The sequence below is a fragment of the Populus nigra genome, chromosome 4 (genome assembly GCF_951802175.1).
Source record: "Populus nigra chromosome 4, ddPopNigr1.1, whole genome shotgun sequence".
In the NCBI taxonomy this organism is placed as follows: Eukaryota; Viridiplantae; Streptophyta; class Magnoliopsida; order Malpighiales; family Salicaceae; genus Populus; species Populus nigra.
Window position 1 is genome coordinate 7,637,202 of NC_084855.1, and position 16,044 is coordinate 7,653,245.

General features: G+C 36.9%; 2 protein-coding genes across 3 annotated transcripts; one reads left to right on the plus strand and one right to left on the minus strand.

Annotated features, from left to right (window-relative positions):
* The first annotated feature begins 1,563 nt into the window (after positions 1 to 1,563).
* On the plus strand, positions 1,564 to 11,626 carry LOC133692034 (uncharacterized). Its single transcript, XM_062112693.1, has 23 exons — positions 1,564 to 1,828; positions 1,946 to 2,002; positions 2,105 to 2,722; positions 3,330 to 3,577; positions 3,739 to 3,807; positions 3,926 to 4,060; positions 4,836 to 4,954; positions 5,035 to 5,340; positions 5,716 to 5,803; positions 5,894 to 5,999; positions 6,105 to 6,215; positions 6,420 to 6,583; positions 6,810 to 6,930; positions 7,052 to 7,276; positions 7,358 to 7,548; positions 8,103 to 8,270; positions 8,359 to 8,464; positions 9,091 to 9,228; positions 10,056 to 10,217; positions 10,296 to 10,496; positions 10,657 to 10,851; positions 10,966 to 11,037; positions 11,137 to 11,626. The coding sequence occupies exons 2-23, from the start codon at positions 1,964 to 1,966 to the stop codon at positions 11,287 to 11,289; spliced, it is 3,735 nt and encodes a 1,244-aa protein (XP_061968677.1). The 5' UTR covers positions 1,564 to 1,828; positions 1,946 to 1,963; the 3' UTR covers positions 11,290 to 11,626.
* A 1,294-nt stretch (positions 11,627 to 12,920) lies between these two features.
* Positions 12,921 to 16,044, minus strand: LOC133690954 (uncharacterized). 2 transcript variants are annotated; one of them, XM_062111237.1, is made up of 6 exons: positions 15,433 to 16,044; positions 14,792 to 14,888; positions 14,457 to 14,614; positions 13,826 to 13,853; positions 13,584 to 13,692; positions 12,921 to 13,315 (listed from the first exon to the last, which is right to left on the minus strand). In XM_062111237.1, exons 1-6 carry the CDS (start codon positions 15,703 to 15,705, stop codon positions 13,234 to 13,236), a joined length of 747 nt encoding a protein of 248 aa, XP_061967221.1. In that variant the 5' UTR covers positions 15,706 to 16,044; the 3' UTR covers positions 12,921 to 13,233. The 2 variants fall into 2 exon arrangements, with proteins under 2 accessions (XP_061967221.1, XP_061967219.1); XM_062111235.1 differs by having other exon boundaries at positions 14,457 to 14,617; positions 15,433 to 16,040.

Genomic DNA, 16,044 nt, shown 5'->3' on the forward strand with positions numbered 1-16,044 from the left:
TTATTCAAAAAAACTAGTGTTTAACATTATTCAATGACACTGCATAAATTACAGAGATCGCTTGATGAGGTAGCATTTATAGAATTTGATCGCAATTCCAATTTTATTCCTGATTATATTTTACCTGATGTTGTTGCGTGCTTAAAAAACAAAAAAAAACTATAGCCTTGTCGTATGTATTTCTTACGTGATGGAATTGTAGATAGTTTAATGGAACAATAAAAAATATTTTATATAAAGTATTATTTATTTTATGATGTAATAGCAATAGTTAAATCCACAATATTTAAATTAAAAACCATTAATATAAATATATATTTTTTAAAATTATTTCATAACCTCAATTTCAAAAGCACTCTTAACCAAACATATTAAATTACTTTTTCTTCAACCTCAATTTCAACCACAGTTTTAACCAAACACCTATTTTTTCAAACCAATCTCAACTAAAAGTACTTTTTATAAAATAACTTTTTTCAAACCATAACTACAACAGCTACCGCAATACCAAACACACTCTAAGGTAATTGGATTGGTGAAGCACTCTAGCTTTGGCAAGCCAGTAGTGGCCCAGCCTTATGCCATAACTAGTACCCAATGTCAACAAGATTGGTAAATTGAAAATGAAACGAGGCCAGTTTCCAGCTGTTCAAAAAATTTCAAATTAAAGTTTATTCTCCTCTGATTTCCACCGTCAACGTTAGTGGAATGATTGGCTTATCACTATAAAAATTCAAAAAAACACCCATGTTGCTGTACGATCCAAATTCACGTATAGCCAAAAACAATAAAATCCGAAGTTCACATGCGTCGACCATGGACCGTCGTCGTCGTCAAGCACACGGTTTTTTTTTTATTTGAATACATCCCAGCCGGAGCCCTATCGACTTTCCTCTTTCGCTTCCAACGTCAAAAATTAGATATCTGATGCTGTACCATGTGGAGCTGCTTGTGTCTTTGCGTTTGTTAAACAACGTTTTATTTGTTCATCAAACGGTTGATGATGGGCATTGTGGTCATTACAATTGAATTTGGTTACGACAAAGCAAAAAAGAAAGAGCCGAACACTTCGAAGAAGAAAAGTGGTGTTGCGGGTCTCGTGGGGACCCCACCAAAGCACGTGAGTGATTCCTTAGCGTAGTGAATGTGTGCTTAGCGGGGAATTAGAGTAAGGAGTGCCTGTCCCCACTTTACAACGTTCGACTATTTATTGGTAATTTGTTAAATGTAAAATAACAAGAAAACGGAGCTCTTTTGCCACGTCAACTCACCCGTTACTTTTTTCACGAATCACGATTTCCTCATCTCTCTTACGTGCGCTTTATTATCGGCCTGATGTATAGAATATTTGTTGATTAATCTATGTTATCACCGCCTCCGTTTATTGATACCATCTGCTGTACTTCCACGGCGTCGTATTTCCTCACTATTAACGTAGACGACGGCGTTTTCTACAGATCACGTTGATGTCATTAATACTCTTCCTTATCTGGGTGATTTGGAAGAGAGAGAATCTAAAATATAAAGAAAAAGAAAACCCTCGCTGTCTCTCTCATTCTCATATTTAATTACCCGCATAGAAGAGACAGAGAGGAGCAAAAAGAAGCTTAAGCGTCTTGCAGTGGCTGGAAAAAAATAACAGTACTATCAAAAAAAGCTTATTAGAGAAGCAAACTTTTCTCAAATCTCACTGTCTTCCACTTCTCCAAGTTGATTTCGTTTCAATCATCTCTCTCGCACTCGCACTCGCACTCGCACACGCACTGACAGTCCTTCTCACTCAATCCTGATCTCTCACTGAAGTCCTGTTGCTTTCATAATCTTAGAGGTCTGATTCGATTGGTTTCTTCCAATGCTTTTATTTCACATTATATTTATTTGTTTCTCTTTCTGTTTGTTTGTTTGTTTTGTAAACTAAGATTCATGTTTTTGTGTCTGTGTCTAGGTTTTTTTTTTAAAAAAAATGTTCCGTGAAGGACTTGACAGCCGTTGGGCTCGAGAGGTAAAGATAATAATATTAATAATTTCAACAAAATTAATTTTATTTTTTACTATCAAACAATCGTAGTTCACTGAGATCTAATAATGTTTCTTGAATGAGAAGCAGAAAGAAGCAACTGCATTCGCACATTCAAGTTTAAGACCTAGAATTGATCCAATTAGAAACGGCCGAGGGTTTGGCTTACCTCCAGCTTCTAAATTCAGAAGTGGACACTTGCCATCCTCGGCAATTCCGTTACCTAGAACCCTACCGCCTGATGCCGATGATAGCCGGTCTGTCTCAGACAATGACATGGTCACGGAGTCAGACGAGGATGATGTTTATGGTGGACGGTATTCCTTCGATTCATCTCCACAGGACGAAAAAGTCCCCAATTCCACCACTAATCAACGAAGATATGGAAATGCTGCCCGAAGGACCTCGCGATATGCCAGTGATTATGGGTACTCTGATGTTAGTTCTTCTATGGAGACTGTGGCAGGTAGAGGGGGGAATTTCTCTGAGAGTTTGGTTAGAGGGAATGCGCGGTATGCTTCTGTTGGAAGGAATGGTTATACGGAGGATGAGGAGGAGGGATCAGATTCGGCAGGTAGTTCAGAGTTTTCTGCCAGTCAAGTTGGGAGTGTTAGTAGTGCTTTGCCGAGGAGTAAATTACATGTTTCAGAGGGTTATGCTTCAAGTGTACCTTCTCAAGCTAATGTAGAAACTGTTGCTGCCAAGGTTTGTTTACTTCAGTTTAATTGTAATTCGGAGTTGGGGCTGCATTTGCGTATGCTGTGTGTGTTGGGTTGTGTTTGGTTGTGCATGTGTGCTTAGATGCCTGATGTTGAATGTCTGTAGTCATATTGCTGTTATTTGGTTGCTGTACACTGAGGTTGCTCAGGCTACATGAAGAATCTGCATAGAAATATCAGGATTTAGTAACACTTTTTAGGCATCCATGTGTGCTGTTTCAATTCGATAAATACATGGTATAGAACATCCTTAGCAGATGCGAGGCACCATTTGAGGTTGGCATGCCAATATTGTAGATATACAATTTACGAGAATCAGAAGCTAAAGCAAGCGTCTAGAGAGCCAAAATGAAGGATGGTTGTTTTGTGTCCATGTTGTATAATCTGAATTTCAACTTTCTGTTGGATGAACTAGTATCATTTTCACTAATTCTGTAACTTGTTAGCAATTTTATCTGAACCGTGGCTTGATGAATTGTGTTTGGGCCATCCTTCATCTATTACCTGCTCATTTTTACAGGATAAGCTTTCTGCATGGTTTTTGCACTTTCATGTTTTTACAGACTTTAGTTGCTGAGCTTGTTGGTTTGCAGGATTTGCATTCCAGAAACCTGAAGAATAATAAATTTTCTCATGATGATGACATTCCCAGTGCGCCTCCATTTTGTGGAGGTCAGGAAATTAAAGAAGGTGCCCAAAAAGCATTTGTAATGCATGAAGCAGCTGGCCCTGAAAATTCACATGGTCTCTATACCAATAATGATCCAAATAAAATAAAAAACGCAACCGGAGTTAAACTGAAGGACAATAGTGGAGACCAGAATCCAGATAAGTTTGCAAGGTCCGTGAAGCTTTTCTAATAGTGGCTCTGTATTAGCTGAACTGATGCAACTGCTCTTTATTTTAGAAGTCCCTTTATTGGTATTTCACTGAAATGGGCTATTTAATTGTTTATTTTAAATAAATCATATAAATATCTTTATATTTTTTCTTCATTCACAGAGCAACTGCTGGTGCAGAGGCTGGCACATCTGGTTCAAACCCAGCTCGAGTCCCAACATTTCATGCAAGGTATTGTGTAACTAATGCAATAATTGTAGATGTTGAAGAAGATAAAACTGATATTTCATCTTTTTGCCTTTTTTTTCTGTTCATTAAATTTTTAATAATTTTTATAAATTTAACACAGTGCATTGGGGCCATGGCATGCTGTAATTGCATATGATGGGTGTGTGCGGCTTTGCCTTCATGCTTGGGCTAGGGGTTGCATGGAAGCACCAATGTTCTTGGAAAATGAATGTGCTTTACTACGGGAGGCATTTAGGTGAGTTTGCCTTTTCCTTTCCTTTTTCTCCTATAAAAAGAAGAATATCTGATTGACTAGGCAAATGCAACAAAGTGAAAGGGATGTCCTCTGACTTAAAAATGTTTGAGAATTCTTGAATTCCACCATACTGTTGCAAGAGTGCAGAAAATTTTTTAGTTCCTTTTCCTTCAAGGTATTACCAGTTTTATATTTTGATATGCATTTATAATGTTTTGGCTCAGAACTAGGGCTGTTGGAGCATTAAGAAAGCGGACTGACATACTAGTTTTTTTGACCTGGACACTTGTGCCTGCCCCTTTTTGTATTATATTTGCTTTGTGTGATATTCTATGATGAGATGCTTTAGCAGCCATTAGTTCAAGTGCTATCCAGGTCGTTTTCATCAGGTTTGATGTGTAAGAATTTGTATATAATTAGGAGAAAACAGTGCAATGCTCATTTTGTTTTTTGACAACAATATGAATTTTGAAGCAAATTTATTTTCCAGATGAAACCATATCAATTCCCAAAGTATAAATTAGAGGTTTATGAATTAATGGAAGTCCTCCAAAGTCTGTGAAGAAGTTTACTATAGCATATCAATGTGTTGTTTAGTGTCTGAGATTTAAGAACAAAGTTCATTTTTGCTCTCTTACTTGGAGAATCTTTATGTGATATCATTTTATTCTGAAGGTAACCATGCATGTTATAGCATCACTGTGAAGATCCCTTAAATTCCTAATTTGTAACTTCCCACAATCTCACTGCAGCTCCCATTTTTTGTAAATGACAGTGTACATCACGTGCTACTACAATCAGAAGAGGAACTATTGGCAAAGCGCTCTTCTGAGCTTGTTTGTGAGGGAGCTGCCCCAAAGCCTAAGAAAATAATTGGGAAGATGAAGGTGCAAGGTAATACTTATCCTGGAATCAACATCTTCACCATCAAAATACTTGTTCTCAGCTGTCCTTTTATCTCATTTGTTGTGCAGTCCGTAAAGTTAAAACAAGTCTCGACCCTCCCAGTGGCTGTAGTATTTCATCTCTTTCAGCACCAAAGCTAAAATTGGATGTGGTCCAGTATCGCTTATCCAAGTTTCAGTCATCGCTTTCTTCTGCTTGGAAAACTTTTCGAAAAATCCGTGTCGCCCCTCGTGTGCCTGCAAATGGTTCTTTCTCACGCCAAAGCTTGGCATATGTGCATGCCAGCACTCAGTACATCAAACAGGTTTCAGGACTTCTGAAGATTGGTGTTACTAGTCTACGCAACAGCTCATCATCATATGAAGTTGTGCAAGGTATGCATAGTTCAAAACCCCAAACTTATCAGTGGGGAATGTGAATTTTACATGGGGATCATACTATGTTGTTGCTCTGAATTGTTCAGCAGTAGCTTTTCTTTGGATCAGTAAGTCATCCAATCAGAGAGTTACTATTTTGACCTTGATAGGCTATTTATAGGAACCCCAGATATAATGATTTGGAAAGCTATCTAGCATGGTCAGATAGAGGTGCTTGGCTTGTCAACTTATCGAATGTCATCCCAAACCATCTAGATAATTGTACTGTTCAAATGTTAACCGGTGGCTTCGTTCATTGCTGTGCATAAACATCTGAGCCTGCTGAATCCTGTTCATATTCTTAACAGCATTTCTTTCTATAAATGTAAACAGAAACTTACTCCTGCTCATTGAGACTGAAAAGTTCAGCAGAAGAGGATGCCATCAAGTTGCAGCCTGGATCTGGTGAAACTCATGTATTGTACGTATGATTATCCAATACTTGCCTTTTTAAATTTAATTTTTATGATTTTCCAATTCTAATTGTGAAAGGTATGGGTGGACTCTACAGCTTTCCAGATAGTCTAGGGGATGATCTAATTGTTGAAGTACTAGATTCCAAAGGGAAATATTATGGCCGTGTCCTTGCTCAAGTCGCTAGTATTGCTGAAGACTCGGTAATCTTCTCTGAGTATTTATCTAAAAAAATCTTTAAGCTTGGATAAAATCAGTTAGCAATGTATGTTGTTTTTTTTTAAGACTCGTATCGAAATTGGATGCAGGTTGATAAGCTCCGCTGGTGGTCTATATACCGAGAACCAGAACATGAGCTTGTGGGCAAACTGCAGCTCTACATAAATTACTCAACAAGTTCAGATGACAGTAATCTCAAGGTAAAGCTATGCTATACTTAGTACCTGTTTTCACATAATTGATTGGAGTTTTATGCAAAAGTCTTTCCTCACCCCACCTGAAAAGGTAGAGGGTATTTTACTGTGTGAATTCAGTGTAGTATTGATTTTACATTTTGTGTGCTCCGTTTCTTAGAAATTAATTCTCATAGGTTATGATATTGATTGCTGTTTCTTTTATTCTAGTGTGGCTCTGTAGCCGAAACTGTTGCGTATGACCTCGTTCTAGAAGTTGCCATGAAGGTTCAACATTTTCAACAAAGGAATCTGTTGCTTTATGGTTCATGGAAATGGCTCCTAGCTGAATTTGCCACATATTATGGAGTATCCGATGTCTATACCAAGCTGAGGTAGGATATAAGATCTCAACTAACTCTACATAGATTTTGATTCCCAACATTATGTAATTCCTTGAGGTGCTCATGTGGATGTTGGGCCCAAGAAAGGGAAAGATAAAAATGGTGACCTGATTTTGAACTTTTGAATGCCATATGGAGCAACATTGCTTTTGAATTCTAGTTTCTGTCTTGATTGGTATTTGAATAGAATGGTGGTATTAATACATGATGTTGATAGGTATCTTTCATATATAATGGATGTAGCTACACCAACAGCTGACTGCCTGACTTTGGTGTATGATTTGTTAAAGCCTGTTATTATGAAGGGCCACAACAAGAGCATGCTGAGTCATCAAGAGGTACATATAAAAAAATTCAGTTTTATGTATGTTCCTGTCATTATTCTTGTTGCTGTGTGGTATTCAAGTCCTTGTTTTGCTGTTATGTTTCCATGATTTCTGTTGTTGTCTGCTTTACCAGAACCGAATCCTGGGAGAAATCAAGGATCAGATTGAACAGGTTCTTTCTGTTGGTTTTGAGAACTACAAGTCTCTTGATGAATCATCACTGTCTGGTATTATGGATGTGTTCAAGCCTGCAACTGGGCTTGCAGCACCTGCCTTGGAGCCTGCTGTCAAGCTTTATACTCTTCTTCACGACATACTGTCTCCGGAGGCACAAACAAATTTAACTCATTATTTCCAGGTACAGACAATTGAGAATTTTCATGTAATGACCTTTTTGTAGGTTTTTTATTTCTTTATAATTGAAGGGTTGTTTCTTCAGGCTGCTGCCAAGAAAAGATCAAGAAGGCACTTGACTGAGACAGATGAATTTGTTAACAACAATAATGAAGCAACATTGATGGATTCTGTTGCTATGTCTACTGCTTATCAGAAGATGAGTTCTCTTTGTATGAACATTAAAAATGAAATTCAGACTGACATCGAAATACACAATCAACATATACTTCCGAGGTATTTCTTTTCTTTTTGAAATGACAGCAGAATTAGCTTCTTCTTTTTTTAATTTCTGATGACGTATTTGTGGAGAACAACTGCATCATTTATACTAGCTAATATAATGAAGTTACTGATACATATTAGATGATGTTTTCTTGGTGGGAATAGTTGTGTTTTCCTTACTGGTATAATGTATTAGATTCTAATTACATCTTGATATCAAATGTATTTTCTGCCAAGGATATGCTACAGCTCATGTCATATAGAAATTTATCCCAAGTATGAACTGCTAGAAGAATATGGCATTGAAGTTATAGTGTTTGATATTTTGGAGTGCAAGTTGCTCATCAATTTCTCAGGTGTTTGTACCTCCAGCGGATATTTCTATAGATTTTTTACCAGTGTCTGTGTCAGTTTTTCTTCTTGCATCAGAATTTTGGCACCTAAATTGAATTAAGTTTTGTGAACTGTGTTATTTGTGTATATGTTTGAATGGTTTCTTGCTTGGCACTTTGGTGATTCAATGTCAGACATGCAAGAATCTGATATTTGAGTTTCTTTTCCTGCAGTTTCATAGACCTTCCAATTTTATCTTCGTCCATATACAGCACAGAGCTTTGTAGTAGATTGCGTGCTTTCTTGCTTGCATGCCCCCCATCCGGTCCTTCACCCCCTGTAGCAGAACTTGTTATTGCAACAGCTGATTTTCAGAGGGACCTTGCAAGCTGGAACATTAGGTAGTACTATCCTTGAGGCAACTTTGTTGTTTCTTTACCTTGTTTTGAGGTCATTTTATGTCATTTATTTTATTTTATTTTATTCTAGTCCTGTGAAAGGAGGAGTGGATGCAAAAGAACTGTTTCATCTGTATATCATGATATGGATACAAGACAAGCGCCTTTCTTTGCTGGAATCGTGCAAATTAGACAAGGTATGTAATTAACTATATACTCCCTTAGTCCTGGATTAAGTATCCTCAAGAATGCACAATTTTTAAGGAAACCATTAAAAAATATTATTGTTCGTCTCAATAATTTATCTTCCCATTTCTACCCTTAATTATGTTTCTCCATTTCCATTTCCATCTCTATTTTTTTTTTTAGTAAATTTAAAATATGATAAATGGTGAAAAAGTAAAATGGGCTATTTATTATACTTTGACTTTTGAATTGGATATTTAAATCGGGACTGCCAAAAAAGGAAAGGAGGAAACTTATTTAGGGACTGAGGAAGTAATTTTATATGGGTACTGTTTTCATCCAACTATAGCTGTCTTAAACCTTAAAGTGATCATGCATGACTTGAAGTTTGCATCAAGGCATCTGTAATGGTTCACTTACCAGGCTTGATCACCATATTGCATTTGAATGTTTAATTTGTAAAGAAGTTTTGTGCGAGTTGCCTTCAATTTCTGTGGGATTTGAAGGTGATCTGCAAATCTTTTTTTATTTTCTTTAAAATTTATATATCTGCAAAGAATATTGTATGGGACTTCATTGCATGTTTGTTTCAAGAAGATTGTGCTTGGAATTATCTCAACAGCTTATTTAATTGCAGGTAAAATGGTCAGGTGTCAGGACGCAACATTCTACAACCCCCTTTGTGGATGACATGTATGACCGCCTTAGAGATACACTGGAACAGTATGAAGTAATTATATGCAGATGGCCAGAGTATATCTTTGTTCTAGAGAATGTAAGTTTCAGATCAGTTCTTTTCCCATGATTTTGTGATCTTGTTTCTTCAACCCTTCTTGTTGCTCATGCTTCATGTGTAGATCTACCATTTGCTTACTGAAGTGGCATGATGAGGTGCATTAAACATCTATAAGTCATGCAGATCCAACATACAACTTTATATTTGCCAATCAAATTATTTTCCATTATTTTTTCAATCTCAAGGGTTTCATAATGAAGAATTTTTGTTCAAATCTTTCAACATTTAAATACATATATCAATAGTTGTGCATGAGATGCACCCAAATTGAATACAATCAAAAGCATGTTTTGGGCCTTTATGGACTGAATATTCCTTCGCAATATATATGTGTGCTGGTTGTGTTTTCGGTGAGCTCACTTAGAATAGAGTTTGCTGTTTATTAATCAACAAAATCTTTAAACCCTTTTCCTCAAGGTGCCTGGTCTTGTCCAATCAGCACTGGGCTATCAAATTTTCCTTGCATTCTGTGCAAGCTTGGGCTAAGGGATCAAATAGGTGGTTGTTCCCATGTCCAATGGAGATGGTAAACAATCCCTTAGTATGATGATGTTGCCTCTGTGTAAGTAAAGCAAAAGTAAGGTAGAAGAAAGTCAATTGGTAACACTTTGTGCGTAGCTGCTTAAGGTAGTTCTATATGGAGCTTCATTTGCTTTTTTGACTCTTTCATGTTTTTCCCACCCACAGTGGATCCTCTTTAACTTATCATAGATAGGAGACCTCTTTTTTTTAATGAAAATGAAATAATAATAATAATGATATTTACTGAACGTGTTTGATGCATGTGGGCTATGCTTAAAAAAAAGGCTATTGCTGATGTCGAAAAGGCTATAGTGGAAGCTTTGGACAAGCAATATACAGACGTTCTAGCACCATTGAAGGAGAACTTGGAACCTTCGAAATTCGGCCTCAAGTATGTGAAGAAGCTTACAAAACGATCTGTTTGCTCATATATTGTCCCTGATGAGGTGAGCCACTTCTTTCAATGTTTAACATGCTTTTAGCTATGCGATATTCTTATGATTTGCATTTTTTATTCTCTTCAGCTTGGAATTCTGCTTAATTCCATGAAGAGGATGCTTGATGTCCTGCGTCCTAAGATAGAAACTCAATTTAAGGCATGGGGTTCTTGCATGCCTAATGGTGGACACACTGCTCCTGGAGAGCGTCTTAGTGAAGTGACTGTCATGCTAAGAGCCAAATTTAGAAGTTATCTGCAGGCTGTTGTAGAAAAGCTAGCAGAGAATGTGAGTATCTTTTAAATTTAGACTTAAATTAGTCTTTTCGTATCAATGCAATACAAACAAGAGTCTGTTCTTTTATGCAGATTATTGTTTTATTTTCTTGAGAGTCTGATTAGATACTGATGCAATGAGTCTGAGTTTTACTTATTTTATTTGGTTACAGACCAAATTACAGAATCCTACAAAATTGAAAAAGATTCTCCAAGAATCAAAGGAATCTATGGTTGAATCTGATATTCAAAGTAGGATGCAGCCACTGAAAGACCAGCTGACAAACACAATTACCCACCTGCAATCTGTTTTTGAGACTCATGTCTTTGTTGCTATCTGCCGAGGTTACTGGGACCGAATGGGGCAGGTAATTTTGTGAGAGTGGATCAGTCTGTTCTTTTATCACTAATTTTGTTTTAGATTCTGGGTCAGCCATTTTGCTGATGTCATGATTTTTGTTTTTATTTTATTTGCATCATAGGATGTTCTGAGCTTCTTGGAAAACAGGAAAGAAAATCGATCATGGTATAAAGGTTCACGAATTGCAGTGTCTGTAAGTATTGCTTTGGCAAATATCCTATTTCAGTTAAATGAAGAGCTCCATATCTGCGTTCCATTCGATCCTAACCTCACCTTTTATCAATTTTTGCAGGTCTTGGATGATACTTTTGCCTCGCACATGCAGCAGCTGCTTGGAAATGCACTACAGGAGAAAGACCTCGAGCCTCCTAGATCGATCATGGAAGTTCGCTCAATGCTCTGCAAGGATGCTCCAAATCACAAAGACAGCACCTATTACTATTAAACATCAGTTTAATTTGTAGGTGATGGTGCTGTGGTTGTAGAGTATGAACTCGGAAAACTTTTATTAATTACACGAAGCACCCATGGGATGAGATGATCGCATCGGCCTGATGCAATATGGCCGTCAGGTATACTTCTTGGCAACAACCAATTTTGTCTGGAGAGCACGCAACTTGGCTGCTCAAGATTCACAAGCTTCTTTTGCCCACCATAGTAGGGTTTCTGTCATTATAGTATTATTATAAAAATTGTATAGAGCAGCAGAAAGACGATATCACACTCTTTTCTTTTCTTTATTGTAATTTCCAAATATATTATTATCTTATAGCTTTCCATTACCACCTGCGTTTCATTGAGCTTGTGGGGTTTTGAATGGTTTGACCAGAACAACTCCCACGTTGCCAAAACTTTTGTACTCGAACAAGAAGCTGCAGCTCAGACAAAACAAAAGGGATAAGAGGGAGGGAGGGAGATTACGGCGCTGACAATATCTGTACCTGAAGAGTCCCACGTTAGCTTATGTGGAAGAAAACACTACTTATGCCATGGAATGTCAAGTCATTTATTAACAATATACTATTGTAAGCAAATTGCTGGTCTTCAGAGGAGTCTGCCTTTCGATCAAACCACTAGAGAGAGAATCCCATTTTCATATTGCAGGCAAGGGTTTTGCGTGGGTTAGCTTCCCACAGGCGTCGCACGGTTCTACATGATCACGTAACTGGACCATGTAGAAAGATGAGGAGTGTGCGATTCTCCGTGGGAAAAAAATCGTCTGAACAATTCAAGATCATTTGGGAGGTCAATAAATTCATTCTGTGCTCGGAAAATTCACTTCATAGTCGTTCAGGTATTGGTCCAGTAGTTGGCTTTAAAATATACATGATCAACGCAACTCAAAAATAATAACAGGAAGAAAAGTGCAAAAATGTTATGAGTTCAAAGGGCAGGAAATAATCTCGCTTGACTAAAAGGTACTTTCCGTCATACTAAATGTAAAGAGGTATTTGAAAGTATAGTGGTTATTAAATATATTAAAATGATTTTAAAAAAAAAATTAATTTCAAATAAAAAATTAATTTTTTTAAAAGAATTTTTAAAACACAAATAAACGAATCCAAAGCTAAAATTATTATGCTGATTATCTGCTTTAGAATCTATTTGAAATTATCATAGCGATAATAGTAAAAAAAAAAAATTATTTAAAAATATATCAAAATTAAAAAAATATATTTTTAATATAACATATTAAAACAATTTAAAAACATATAAAAAAAACTCATTTTAAATAAATAAATCAAAAATTTTAGAAGCACGGTGTCAAACAATCTCTTCCTCTGTTACCTAAACGCAAAACTATAGGAATTTTACAAGAAAAAGAAAAACAAGGAACGATTGGCTGGCAAAAGGCGATCTTGTAGGGGTTTTTCCAATTGCCTGGGGGGCTTCCTACTTCGGAGACATGGTTGGCGTTAGGAAGAGCTACGAACTTAACTCTGAAATAAAAAGCCCCGTTAGCTTCCACATACAAGGCACTAACAGTAACACGCAAACATTGCTTTCGTAGTGCATCCAAACCATTTTTTACAGCCAAAACATGGCTTTTTTATCACCAAGCAAACAAATTCGGCAAATCAAAAAAGATGGAGCATGGAAATGCATCCAATGAAACATCATAGATACATGCGGATCACATTTCTGCCATTAGAGCCAGCAGTCCAGGACTCCAGGGGAGATGACAGGACTGAACTAACAAGATGTCCATCTTACCAATGAATTTGAATTGGCACTCGGAAATATTGTGGAAGAATATTTACAGATTAAATCATGTCAGAGAAATCAATTGATCTGTGGCTTGAAAAGAATGGCTTACAACTGAAACACCAAGCGGCAATCACAGCACACGCATAAATACAACAGTGGATCCCAACATGTAACAAGGACTTCAGAGAAGCTTGGACATAACATGACAGGAAGTCCAGAAGGCTTTAGAGGCAGCCCTGAAGAGCACAGGGTTTTGATATAGCCTGTTAAGTAGAGTAACCAAAAAAGTTATTAAAAAGTCAGAAAATATTACTTTGCAATAATAGTTGAATGATCATATGCATGTCAAAATATCATTTAAAGAAAATTTAGCAATTCCGACAGTAAATGCTACAGAAAGTTTTACTGGGCAAAACATTAATGGATATTGTATACAAGAAATCTGAAAAAAAACAAACAAAAAAAAAAATTAATTGTATGATCAATGCAAGAAAGAAACAACCACTAAAATTTTTAAATGAGATAGCCTACCCAATGGCAGTTGCTCCCCAAGAGGCTGCATTATAAATGACTTTGCTTCCATCCCAGGCCTTTCGAAGCTTTCCTGTTTTCTTTTTGACTGAGAATGTCTTGCTAAGGGCTAAAGGAAATATGAGAGGAGATGTCAGAATTCCTTTGCACAAAGTGCTGAAAAAGAAACTTATTTCAACTGAAGAATAAAATGAGCTCGGAGAAGATGGGCTGAGAATTAATTAGAAAAGCTTTGGACTGACCTTCCTGGAGTTGTGCAGGGGCCAAGTCCTGCAAGAAGAAAGTATCAAAGTAAGAATAACAGACAAAATATCCATTTTGGTTAGCACTAATACACCAAGATAAATCCTTACAGCCTACAGCAGATTAAAGGCCAACTCATTGTGGTGATACAACAAGCACAGTTCACTGCTCAAAAATCTTGCATCAAGAAATCAAACAGCGGTGAACATTGGTCAAACAAGATATTTCATTCTAATGATTAACATTGATCGCCTTCCACCATGCAAATGTTATAAGGTTATTTCTCAGAGGATAGACTGTTGATTCCAACTGCTTCCTTCTTCACTAATATGATTGCCCCTCGATATTCTGTGTTTCTGTGTATACATGTGTATGTTCAAGCCTGTGTGCATATGTAAATACATCCATGTTTTTTAATATGTGGCTATATGAGGAATTGACGAGACTAAAGTTTTATTAATTCTTGGGAATTAACCAGCCTGGAGAATTCGTTTAACAGTTGTGTTACAGATACAACAGGTGGGGCAAAAGGTTGATGGTCTAAGACACCAAAGCAGATCATCATGATTAGCATAGTTTATTACTAAAACAATGGTGAAAAAGGTACCATGAAGTAATAACATTACATACCTTTGTCTGTTTAAGGGACAACAAATAGGCAGCCATGAAGCAAGCGATACCCTCTACTATATCTTCTTGCTGGACAAGAACATAATCTTCCTGATCTGATCCATCATTTTCACCTTCCCAGAGATCATCTCCACTGACCATGTCCCAGGAACTACCATCTTCTGCCACCACACAAGAACTCATTAGCATCTAGGCTATATACGGAAAACAATTATCCTAGATATCCAAGCACTGACGTTTCTAAAGCTAAACTTCAACATAGAAATAAAAAAATGCATGCAGTTGATAGCAAACTATCAGCTATGTTGCAGAAGTAACAGTCTTTCAGCACTTACCAGTAATGTATTGTGAACCTGGCAGTTGAGCACACTCTAACTCTAGCTTCTCAAGAAATTCAGGGCATTCAACTCTTGATTTGAGGAGGTCGCATAACTGCATCAGGGAAAAAAATACGACCCCCACAATCATACCTAGATCAAAATCTGGAAAAAATAAAACTTTGAAAAGGAACTAATTGCGGTCTTATTGAGACAAGATAACTAAATAACACCCCATTTTGCAATTTAACCAAATAAAACTGCCAAACAAATTCCATCAAAGACCAATATGTAAACCAAGGAATATTGATGGAATCTTTTTACAATTATGGAGGCATTATCCAAGTAAATTAGTAGTCTAGGTAATACTAATTGTCTCTTTCACTTGCACAATTCTCACGAAATAAATAAACATTGAGAAAAAAAAATTGAACCAGCTAAATAGTTAACATCTCTGAAGCAAATTTGAGTTCTTTCTCTTCTGTTTCTCTATTTAATTACTCCAGTAACTCACAGCAACCAATCTTTTATTATGAATAAACCATCATAATCATCGATTATCTCCGAGGATAAGTATTAGCTAAACGAAGAAGTTTTCTTGTAATCGAACACCTATAATTTAAGTAAGAAAACTAAGCCAGAAATAAGCAAGACTCTACCTCATCGGCTTCTCGATCGCCGAAAGAAGTTGATGAGCAGTCTCGGCTCGGAGACGACTTCACTTCCCTGGATTCTGCGCCACTGGTATCTCCTTCATCGTCATCTTCAACGCTGTCAGTGTTGTTTAGCAATTCAAGAGCTCTCTGGCACTGCTGCAGTACCACCACCAAGGTTTTTCTCCTCACGCGAACTTGATCCTTGTCTGTTTGCTTGTTTCTCTCCTCCAAATCCACAGCCGACGAAGATATCGGACTGGAAACCTCGAGTTCCATGCCGTAGAATACCAAATTGCGCAGAGAATCAGCAGCTTTCTTTTCTCTTTTAAGAAACAAGTTTACTGATATCTGTTGTCTCTCAGAAACCTAGAAAAATTTAAAAAGATAGTTCGTGTTCTATAGGGATCCGAGAAACTGTTCCTGTTTGGTTTTCAGAGGAAGAATTTGTAGTGTTCAGATTCGACATCCTATGATTTTATTTTTTTTTAATTCTATCTCGCCTCTGTTTTTCGGTTGTCTATGGATCGATTGATGTCTGCGGAGGGGATGGGAGCCGCCGCGTAGGGTAGCTTTTCCTTTAATTTAATTTAGTTTTATTTTATCTTGGTTTTTACA